We start from the raw sequence: 12290 nt of genomic DNA on the forward strand, positions 1-12290 counted from the left end.
GGATGCACTTTATTGACTGCAGCTCAGCATTCAATACCATCTTCCCCTCAAAACTAATCAATAAGCTTCAAGACCTTGGCCTCATTACCTCCTTGTGCAATTGGAGTCTTGACTTCCTCACTTGCAGACAAGTCACTTCAGATTGGCAACAACATTTACTCCACAATCTTCATCAACATAGATGAAGACTGTGTGCTGATAAAACCACAGTCATTTTTTTTTTATTTCAAAATATACTTTATTCAAAAATAAGTATATACAATAAACCATTCAATAACTTTTCATCCTTTACATACGTTTCCATTATACTCAGTACATATCGTATTTATAGCCACCCACGTGGCACTCCAGTAGTTCAGCTTACCATACCATTGTTGAGGGGTATACTCCCCGCCCACCGACGCCTCCCACTCCCACGTCATAAGCCGAATCAAAGGTGGTGATGAATCAGCCTACAGGAGGGAAATTGAAAATCTGGCTGAGTGCTGCCATAACAATCACCTCTTACTCAATGTCAGCAAGACCAAAGAGCTGATTATTGACTTCAGAAGGAGGAAACTAGGAGTCCATGAGCCAGTCCTCATTGGAGAATCAGAGGTGAGGTGGAGAGGATTAGCATTTTAAATTCCTTGGTGTTACTATTTCAGAGGACCTGCCCTGGCCCTAGCATGTAAATACAATTATGAAGAAAGCACACCAGTGCCTCTACTTCCTTAGGAGTTTGCAAAGATTGGCGTGACGTCTAAAACTTTGACAAACTTTTATAAATGTTCAGTGAAGAGTATATTGACTGGCTACATCACAGATTGGTATGAAAACACCATTGTCCTTGAATGGAAAATCCTACAAAAAGAAGTGTATATAGCCCACTTCAGCATAGATAAAGCCCTCTCCATCATTGAGCAGATCTACACAAAGCATTGTCGCAAGAAAGCAACATCCATTCTTAGGGACCCTTACCAATCAGGCCATGCTCCTTTCTTGCTGCTGCCATCAAGAAGGTGGTATAGGAGCCTCAGGACTCACATCAACCATCAGGCTCTTGAATCATTCAATTTCACTTGTCCCATCACTGAAATGTTCCCACAACTTATGGACTCACTTTCAAAGACTCTTCACTTCATGTTCTTGATTTTTATTGCTTTTTATTTATTATTATTTCTTTGCTTTTGCATTTACATAGTTTGTTGTCTTTTGCACAATGGTAGAGCACCAAAGTTGGTGTGATCTTTCATTAATTCTTTTATAGTTATTATTCTATTATGGATTTCTTGAGTATTTCCACAAGAAAATGAATCTCAGGGTTGTATATGGTGATATAAATGTACTTAATATTTACTTTGAACTCTGAACCTTTAATTCAGATTGACAGTGGTGTCATCAGCAAACAAATATGATAGTTGTGGAAGAGATATTGGTGTCAATCCAAACTGACTGGGGTCTGCAAGGGAGGAAATCATGGATCCAGTTGCACAAGGAGGTAATGAGACCAAGGTCTTGAAGCTTATTGATTAGTTTTGAGGGGATGACAGTATTGAATGCCAAGCTGTAGTCAATAATGAGCATCCTCATCTATGCATCTTTGGTGTCCAGATGTTCCAGGGTTCAGTAACTACCCAAAGAAATGGCATCTACTGTGACACCTGTTGTGCTGGTAGACAAATTGGAACAGATCCAAGTTGCTTCTCAGGCGTCAGTGTCCACTATAGCACCAATTTTAGTATCATTTGCAAACGTATTACCCATGCAACTACATTCTCATCCAAGTCATTAACATAAATGAGGAGCATCAGTGGACCCAGCACTGATTCCTGTAGCACACCATTGGTCATAAGCCTCCAGTCCAAATAACAACCTTCCATTACCATGGTCTATCTCCTCCCCACCCCCCAAGTCAAATCTGTATGCATTTGGCTAGTTTCTACCAGAACCTGTGTGATCTTCCAGAATTGCCTACCATGCATTCACATGGCACAAGCACACAAATATCTGATGTGAATGATGGCAGGAGTATGCCAGCTTCTGAACAATTCATACACTCACCAAAATCTCTTGCAGCAAAGAATATGTGGTACAAAAATGAAGAGGAAGCAAGTCATTCTTGATCCCAAGGGATTGTCTAAGAAACACAATGCTGGTAACAATTTATATTTGCATTTCAGTACAGATACATTACTGTAATAAGAAACTAGTTTAGAGTATGAAAGTTTGTATTTTATCTGTATCATCTGAGCACTGTATCTATTTAACTATTTTAAAAAAGGCTGCAAAAATTGCAAGCTTGCAGAATAAAGTAATAATAGAGACAGATTTAGAAGGGTACAAAATTTGCAAACAAATATCACAAAATAATAATAAAGAGATCTGTGAAAAACAAATTATTTTAACTATTTAAATAGTAGTCAAAGAGCAGCAATAATTGTGTTCAAGTTTTTGATATTTATTCATTTTTGAACATTTCTATTTTAAAACTGATGACCTCATATGCTTTTTCTAATGCAGAATTTGCCTTTGGCATCTTGCAATTATCTGAATTTGGTAGTAATTATCTGAGAATTTTCATCTCCTCTGCTTCTGCTGTGTATTAGGCACTTTGCTCCAGTTAAAAGTGGAAAACTTCATTTCTGAATTTTTGCTTACTAGTTCAACAGCCTTCTCTTTTGAAGTTTCACTGAAATAGACCAAAAGTTAAAAAAAAAACATTTATCTTATCAAAAGTTAAACAAGTATAACACTCTCATCAACATTAAGTACATCTTAGTTTCTCTTATATTAGACTTTGTGACACCAGGTCTACTAAGGATAAATTAAATAGGGGAAGAAATTACTTTGGTCTTATACTGGTAGAAAATAAATTTAAAAACAAGTGAAGATATTCTTCCTTGTTCTGGGGGCATATCTGGGACAAACATCTTCCTCTGAAAGCTGAACAATTTGCACTAACCTCATTAAATGGAGAGGTTGTCAGCTTCAGTAAATGTCAAAAATTTAGAAATTGCCTTTTAACTTCATTTACATGGGTTAAAATTGTTATTTAACGCTGTAGTAGGATTTTAGTAGTGTAAAAACTTTAATTATTTCTTGCACCATGTTTGCTATCATGATATTTCTTGACATAAGTTGATAAGAAGGATCATAAATTTCTTGAAAATGTTCAAGATTGACCTCTACAGCTATATGGCTGATGGCCAACAGAGATTCTGGCTGTATCTGCTACAACAATGAGACATGACCCAGATATATCATTATATGCCTACCAATACAGGACGGTTTATATAGCACCGTGCAAAAGTTTTAAAAAAAATCTGTAAAGCATAGATGTTTTAAAACATAAAAGTCCTTTAGGCCCAGTTTTGTTCAGCATAAAATCATGGGCTTTGTGCACACCAGATTCTGCAACAGTCGACCCCAAGCAAAATGCATTTATTGTGCAAAATACTACATTCTGTGCAATAATACTAGTCGCAACAGAAAAGGAAAATGAAAAGAAACTTGCCAGGCATATCAAAGCAAACAAAATTTTTAGATTAGAAGATGTTAAGTGAAATACTTAACTGGTTCTATTAACAAAGGCTGGTTCCAATGAAAATAAGGAAACGGTGAATAAGTTAACTAAATACCTAGAGGGGTTTTTGATAATTTTGGGCATTGTAAGGAGGATGTTTTCTGATATTCAGATTTATGTGATTATTGGACTGTACTTTACATTGGTCTCCTTCAGTTTTCGGCATTTTCTGCACTGGGTGGCTGATATGTTGGGACCAGACGGCATCCCAGGGTGGGTACTCAGCATGTGCATGGCACAACTCACAGGTGTGTTTACAGACATTTTCAATTTCTCCCTCTCCTAGTGTAGAGTGCCCTCCTGCTTCAAAACATCCACCATTGTCCCTGTACCTAAAAAGACCAAGGTAACATGTCTGAACAACTGGTGTCCTGTCGTACTCACCTTAATAATAAGCAAATGCTTTGAGAGGCTTGTCAACGACTACATCTGCAGCATGCTGCCACCCGCACTGGCCCCCTACAATTCGCCTACTGACACAACCGATCGACAGATGACACAATAGCCACAGCTCTTCACACTGTCCTTACACATCTGGAGAAGAGGGATGCTTATGTGAGAATGCTGTTCTTCGACTACAGTTCAGCATTCAACATCATAATTCCCTCCAGGCTCTTTCTAGCTCTTCCTTCAGCTAGTCCTGACGAAGAGTCTCGCACCGACTGTACCTCTTCCTAGAGATGCTGCCTGGCCTGCTGCATTCACCAACAACTTTGATGTGTGTTGCTTGAATTTCCAGCATCTGCAGAATTCCTCGTGTTTGTGTTGTGTAGCTGGATCCTGGACTTCCTGTCAGATTGCCAGCAGGTGGTAAGAGTGGGACCTCTCACCTCTGCCCCTCTGACCCTCAACATAGGCGCCCTTTAGGGCTGTGTACTAAGCCCCCTCCTTTTCTCTCTGTATACCCATGACTGTGTCACCACCTACAGCTCCAATCTGCTAATTAAATTTACTGATGACACTACACTGATTGGCCTAATCTCAAATAATAATGAGGCAGCCTACACCTGACACAGTGGTGTCAAGAAAACAACCTTTCCCTCAATGTTGCAAAAACAAATGAGCTGGTTATGGACTACAGAAGGAATGGAGACAGGCACCCCTATTGACATCAATGGATCTGGGTTTGAGAGGGTGAACAGCTTTAAGTTTCTCGGCATAAACATCACCGAGAATCTCATGTGGTCTGTACATACTGGCTGTGTGGTGAAAAAGGAACAACAGCACCTCTTTCACCACAGTGGCTAAAGAAGCTTGGTATGCACCCCCAGATCTAAGAACTTTCTACAGGCGCACAATTGAGAGCATCCTGACTGCCTGGTATGGGAACTGGACTTCCCTCAATCACAGGACTCTGCAGAGAGTGGTGCGGACAGCCCAGCACATCTGTAGATGTGAACTTCTCACTATTCAAGACATTTACAAAGACAGGTGCCCAAAGGATCATTGGGAACCCAAGTCACCCCAACCACAAACTGTTCCAGCTGCTATCATCCAGGAAATGGTACCGTAGCATAAAAGCCAGGACCAACAGGCTCCGGGACAGCTTCTTCCACCAGGCCATCAGACTCATTAATTCATGCTGTCATTAATTTATTTAAAGATGCCCATGAATGAGCAATTCCAATAAAACATGAAGATTCCGACTGCACCATTAAATTTTCGGGGGTTATTTTTAATTTCAGTCAAACTCAAATAGCAGAACTACAGTACAGTTGTTGACTGGGCAGCCAGTTTGTATTAATGATGGTATGTAGAGTAGTAAACCTGTTGACTAAGGTTGGGATTTTCTTGCTTGACTCCAAAGAATCATGCAACCAGAGTTAAATGTACTGCTAATTTGTAGAAATAAGAGGCATTCTTCAGGTAATTTAATTCTGAAGACCACAGACCCAACCTTTTTTATGCAATGGACCAATACCATTCAGCAAGGGGTCTGTGGAGCCCGGGTTGGGAGAAGTCATAGATAATTATTAAAATTTTGTGTGGTTGTAATTTGCATTGGTATTAACATTTGCAGAAAGAAGATGCAAAGTTTAAAACAACTTTATTAACTAACATTCTGATGTCTGGCAATTACTGAGCTGCAGAGTAGAAATATAAAATTATTAAATCTGCACTTACTCCATATCTGCAGAGGCTTTCATGTATTTGACTACATTTAGTGAATGTGATTCATAAACATATTTTAATATAAGTTAACAGAGCTACTAACCTAATCTTTTTTTTCATTTTCTTGAGAATACCTGAAATAAAATCAAATTTTTCTTTAGGACAGACTATACAGTAGACAGACTAGTAAAGCATGTGGCCTTATGCTATTTCAAAAGTACTAAGGTAAAAAGGTGATGCTTTACGAGGATGGTTAACAAAACTACTTATTAAGACCATAAGACAAAGGAGCAGAATTAGGCCATTCGGCCCATTGAGTCTGCTCCGCCATTTCAACATGGCTGATTTATGATCTCTCTCACCCCCATTCTCCTGCCTTCTTCCTACAACCTTTGACATCCTTACTAAACAAGGACCTATCACCCTCCATTTTAAATATACCCAATAACTTGGCCTCCAGAGCTGTTACCCAGACAGAATTCCACAGATTCACCACCTGCTAGCTAAAGAAATTCCTCTTCATCTCTTTTCTAATGGAATGTCTTTCTGTTCTGAGGCTGTGCACTCTGGTCCTAGACTCTTCCACCGCAGGAAACATCCTCACCACATCCATTCTATCTAGGCCTTTCAATATTCAGATACATTTTCATAAGATTCCACCCCCCCCCCCATTCTTCTTAACTCCAGCAACTACAGGTCCAGAGCCGTCAAACGCTCCTTATACATGAACCCTGCCATTCCTGCAATCATTCTCGTCAACCTCCTCTGGACCTTCTCCAATGGAAACACATCCTTTCTTAGATAAGGAGCTCAAAACTGCTCACAATACTCAAAGTGCTGTCAGACCATTGTCTTATAATTGCTCAGCATTACATCCTTGCTTTCATATTCTAGTTCTCCTGAAATTAATGCTAACCTTACACTTGCCTTCTCTGACACTGACTGAACCTGCAAGGTAACCTTTAGGGAATCCTGCACGAGGACTCCCAAGTCCCTTTGCATCTTTGACTTCTGAATTTTCTCCTCATTTAGAAAATAGCCTACATCTTTATTTCTTCTACTAAAGTTCATCACTTCCCTACACTGTATTCCATCTGCCACTTCTTTGCCCATTTTCCTAATATGTCTGTGTCCTTCTGCAGATTCCTTGTTTCCTGACACTACCTGTCCTTCCACCTCCTTTTGTATCATCCATGAATTTGGCCACAAAACCATTAATTCTGTCATCAAAATCATTGAGATGTAACATGAAAAGAAGCAGTCCCAACACTGACCCCTGCAGGACACCACTAGTCACCAGCAGCCAACCAGATAAGGCCTCCTTTAATTCCATTCTTTGCCTTCAGTCTTCTGTTCATGCTGGTGCCTTTCCTGTAATACCATGGGCACTTGTCTTAAACTGTTGCTTAAACATTGCTGCTCTGCCATCATCCCTGCTCGTGTCCCCTTCCTATCAACTTTGGCCAGTTCCTCTCTCATGCCTCTATAGTTTCCTTTACTTCACTGTAATAGGAACACAGATTAAATCTGAATATAGATAGTGTTCAACAGTGTATTCAATTATTATTCATCTTTTGAACCACAAACTAAAATCTATTCAAGACTAACGAAATTAAAGAACTTTCAAAGTCTGTTGCCTTTAGAAATTAAATTATTTTGGTAAAAATTCGCTACACATTTGCATTTATTAGAGCACAGAGTCAATTCGGATGGTTGAAAAATTACTTTTCTAATTTTGTATCTCAACTCCATTGTCAAGAGTCCTCTTCCAATAAAACTACAACTTAAAATATATTGCATTATTAACAAAAATAAACTGAGATCTTAAAATATATTGCAGTATTAACAAAAATAAACTGATTTGTGCGGATGCTGAATTGAGCAATACTTGTTGAATTCCTTATTTTCACTAGAGGGACTCAGCAAGCTGTTATCTGAGAATAAAGCACCAAAAGAAGGCATATTTAGCAAGATCACTATTGATATTTGCCAGTATCAGAATAGATAATATATTTACCTTTCTCGTGAGGAACTGGTGTCATCCAACCTAAAGTGGAAAGATATTAAGTTGTTGGATGGATTAATAGTTTAATTAGCTTTCAGCACTCAGATATTAAGATTTAAATAACACTGATATCCAAGACTGATTTTATTATGCCTATCATTTTACTTTTTACTTTTGCATACTCCTTAGATTATTTTCTGGGATGGCACTGAATATGATGCTACCTAAACAGTTGACCTGGTTTTGCATGGGGGGGTCTCCAGTGTTTATAGAATGGACTGCAGGGTTTTGCTAAGGACACAGAGCAAATCAAATAAAATCAATTGCTAAAAAAAGGGATTGACTACTAGATACACCCTGCTCATAGATGTGGGTGAGAAGGGAATAACAAGAAGATGCAATCTGGCCTTTCTGCCAAATCTTGATTGCACTTGCTTTTGCATTGATAATTGCACTTTCCAGATATCATAAATTTACAAAGAAAATGGAACTACTACTATTTCCAGAAACAGCACAATATTTATTTCCTAATTGGTTTTATGTCCCAATTCCATCCCCACTTTTCTCACAATGGTTACACCCATTGCACATATCAAAGCAAATTGGATTGGTTAATAAGCTACATTTTTCCTTTGACAGCCAAAAACAACATTCTGAAATCAAAATATAACTTCTACATTGTTGACATTTATTGTCAGTGTAAAGTTTCATTACTGACAAAAAGTGATAAGTTTTTAGGGTATTTTAATTTATTTTTTTCATTAATCCCAAAATATGTGAATAATCAGCAAACAGATAGAAAGTGCATGAATGAGATGCCATCCAGTGGCAACTCTTCAAACAACTTATAAACAAATTCTGTGATCCATCAGTCTACATGTCTTCCCTGGATATCAAGCAGGTTCAGTTTAACAGAAAATGCTGGTGAATGCAACAGGCCAGGCAGCATCTGTAGGAAGAGGTACAGTCGACGTTTCGGGCCAAGACACTTCGTCACGTCTAACAAAGGGTCTCGGCCCGAAACGTCGACTGTACCTCTTCCTACTGATGCTACCTGGCCTGCTGCATTCACCAGCATTTTTTGTGTGTGTTGCTTGAATTCCAGCATCTGCAGATTTCCTCGTGTTTCAGTTTAACAGATGTCCATTGGTCAGAAACACACAATAATCACTCAATATGGTAACCATACCTCCATAGTACAGTATTGCAATGAATGCCATCAAAAGTACATCAGACTGAAAAGAAAGAATAGTTACTGAAAGTAGAGAGGGAGAGGAAAATAGTTCTATCTTTCACTGGAATGGGTGTATGCATGTACAATGGAATTAAAAAGTATTAAAACCCCCCCACCCTTGGAAGTTTTCATGTTTTATTGTTTTACATCATTGAATCTCAGTGAATTTAGTTTGGCTTTTTTGACTCTGATCAACAGAAAAAGACCTTCATGCCAAAGTGAAAACAGATCTTTACAAAATGATCTAAATTAATTACAAATATAAACCACAAAATAATTGATTATATACTCCCCCCCGCTTAAGTCAGTATTTAGAAGATGCACTATTGGCAGCAATTGTAGCCTTGAGTTTGTGTGGATAGGTCTCTATCAGCTTTGCACATCTGGACACAGCAATTTTTCCCCATTTTTCTTTACAAAACTACTTAAGTTCTGTGAATGAACAGCCTTTTTTCAAAACCAGCCACAAATTTTCAATTGGATTGAGGTCTGGACTCTGACTTGGCCACTCCAAGACATTAACTTTCATGTTTTTAAGCCATTCCAGTGTAGCTTTGGCTTTATGTTTGGGATCATAGCAGACATCCTACCTCTCCTGGAAGTTCCGGGAGTCTCCCGCATATTGATAGCGGCTACCCGATGCCCGCAAATTATATACAATATCCCGGAAATCGATTTTTTTGAGAGCGAGCGAGCGAGAGGGAGAGAGAGAGAGAGAGACAGAGAGAGCGAGTGACAGATGTAGTGAGAGAGCATCCTGATTGGTCTCTCTTTATGCTAAATAGACCTACCAGTTTTCTCTGTGGGCGGGCTTTACAGACGACCTGTCTCTCTTTTTCATTGCCCTTCAGTTCAGTTTAGTGTCCTGCAGTGCCATAGCAAAGTGTTCCAAAAAAAGAAAATATAAAACGTACCACCCCAGACTACACTAAAGTGTACCCCTGCCTAATAGGGGTCAAGAATAATGACAGTGTTGCTCGCTGCACTGTTTGCAACAGTGACTTTTCTATTGCCCATGGGGTTAAATGACTGTGAAAGACATGTTGAGGTGAGTTTAACAGGTGTCATTCATTCATTCGCATAGCTAACGTTATTTAAACTGGCTGGCTAGCTGCTTAGGAGCTACTCTATCGATGTCCTATGTGATGAGGCCAAACTCCCAGTAGACTTGCTTAAAGTTGTAATAGAATAAAACAATGACTCAATGATAATATAATTGTGAATCTGATGTCTTGCAAAATTAACAAATTCATTGACACAGACTGCTATGATGTTGAGACTTCCGGCAAAATGCTCAAATCTGCCAAGCAAGCCACATCACAGTACAAGGAAAGTTTGCAACCGGGGAGGGGGGATATGGGGTTGTGGGGGATGGGGGTGGTGGTGCTACCTCCCTGAAATGAGTTTTTGCAGGGTGGGATGTCTGTCATAGTCTTGCTGGAAAACAAATCTTCTCCCAAGTCACAGTTCTCTTGCAGACTGCATCAAGTTTTCCTCCAAGCTTTCTCTGTATTTCACTGCATTCATTTTACCCTCTACCTTCACAATCTTTCCAGGGCCTGCTGCAGTGAAGCATCCCCACAGCATGATGCTACCATTGCCATGCCTCACAGTAAGGATGATGTGTTTTTGATGTGCGGTATTTGGCTTATGTCAAACATAGCATTTAGTCTGATGGCCAGAAAGCTCAATTTTGGTTTCATCAGACCATAGAACCCTCTTTCAGCTGACTTCAGAGTCTCCCACATGCCTTCTGGCAAACTCAAGCTGAGATTTCATGTGAGTTTTTTTTCAACAATGGCTTTTGCTTTGCCATTCTCCCATAAACCCGTGACTGGTGAAGCACCCAGGCAACTATTATATGTGCAATCTCTCCCATCTCAGCCACTGTAGCACGTAATTCCTCCAGAGTTGGGTTTGGTGGCCTTCCTCACTAGTCCCACATGCCTCCCGGCAAACTCTAGCCAAGATTTCATGTGAGTTTTTTTTCAACAGTGGCTTTCTCTTTGCCACTCTCCCATAAAGCTGAGATTGGTAAAGCACCTGGACAACAGTTGTTGTATGCGCAGTCTCTTCCATCTCAGCCTCTCAAGCTTGTAACTTCTCTAAAGTTATAGATCTCTTGGTGGCTTCCCTCACGAGTCCCCTTCTTGCATGGTCACTCAGTTTTTGAGGATGGCCTGCTCTAGGCAGATTTACAGCTCTGCAATATTCTTTCCATTTATTGATGATTGATGTAACTGTACTCGAAGGGATATTCAGTGACCTAGAAATTTTCTTGTATCCATCTCCTGACTTGTACTTTCCAATAACCTTTTTGTGGAGTTGCTTGGAACATTCTTTGTCTTCATGGTGTAGTTTTACCCAGGATACTGACTCACCAGCAGTTGGACCTTCCAGATATAGGTGTATTTTTACTGCAATCAATTGAAACACCTTGACTGCACACAAGTCTCCAAAAACAGATTTCCAATTAACTAATTATGTGACTTCTAAAACCAATTGGCTACACCAGTGATGATTTGAAGTGTCATATTATGGGGGTGGAGGTGAATACTTATCAATTATTTTGTGTTTTATATTTGTAATTAATTTAGATCACTTTGTAGAGATCTATTTTCACTTTGACATGAAAGAATCTTTTTCTGTTGATCATTGTCAAAAAAAGCCAAATTAAATCCACTGTGATTCAATGTTGTAAAACAATATAACATGAAAACTTCCAAGGGGGGTGAATACTTCTTATAGGCACTGTACATGAGATTTTTGGATTTAATAATACTATGGGAGTTTATTTGTATGTATGGCTGTCCATAAGTTGGGCACCCACTACACAGGGGCAGCCTGTACTCAGTTAGATCTTGCCTTGACCCAAGTATGAACCTAATTACTGGTTGCCAGAGACAAAAGAATAGTAGATAAATTGCCTGACCACATGAAGCTAGGGAGGTAATGGAATATTCACCTTTTACTAGAACGTATGCGGCTTCAATACCAATACAGAGAACAGATTGGCGTTCTTCTACTACAGCTCATTCTCCACTCGCTCTGCCTTAAGTGCACAGAGGGTGCTGTGCTAGAATCTAATACAGAAGCTTACATCAACAGTAACTCCCAGCTGTACTGTATATCAAAGTCAGACATGTTGTTGAAATAACGTCTAAGTTATCCACTTCACATACCCCACCCTGATTTGTCAATATCTACTGATCTTTTTTGTTTTCTCAGTCCATATTCTGAAAGTATCTAATTAATACCATCTTGTAAATATCATTCCTTCAAGGCAACTGACTCTTCAGCTACATACTGAGAATACATTTTTATGTATGGATTCAACTTAACTTACCCTTGTTCCTATACATTTGTTGCTTGCA

General features: G+C 39.2%; 1 protein-coding gene across 1 annotated transcript in view; it reads right to left on the reverse strand.

Moving 5' to 3' along the window:
- Window positions 1-2525: 2525 nt before the first annotated feature.
- Window positions 2526-12290, reverse strand: part of LOC134343746 (leucine-rich repeat-containing protein 72) — a 45922-nt gene continuing 36157 nt past the window's right edge. Inside the window, 4 exon segments of the mRNA XM_063042489.1 lie at window positions 2526-2568; window positions 2570-2671; window positions 5781-5811; window positions 7695-7724. Coding sequence (XP_062898559.1) covers window positions 2526-2568; window positions 2570-2671; window positions 5781-5811; window positions 7695-7724 — 206 coding nt within the window.

This window comes from Mobula hypostoma, chromosome 3 (genome assembly GCF_963921235.1).
Source record: "Mobula hypostoma chromosome 3, sMobHyp1.1, whole genome shotgun sequence".
NCBI lineage: Eukaryota > Metazoa > Chordata > Chondrichthyes > Myliobatiformes > Myliobatidae > Mobula > Mobula hypostoma.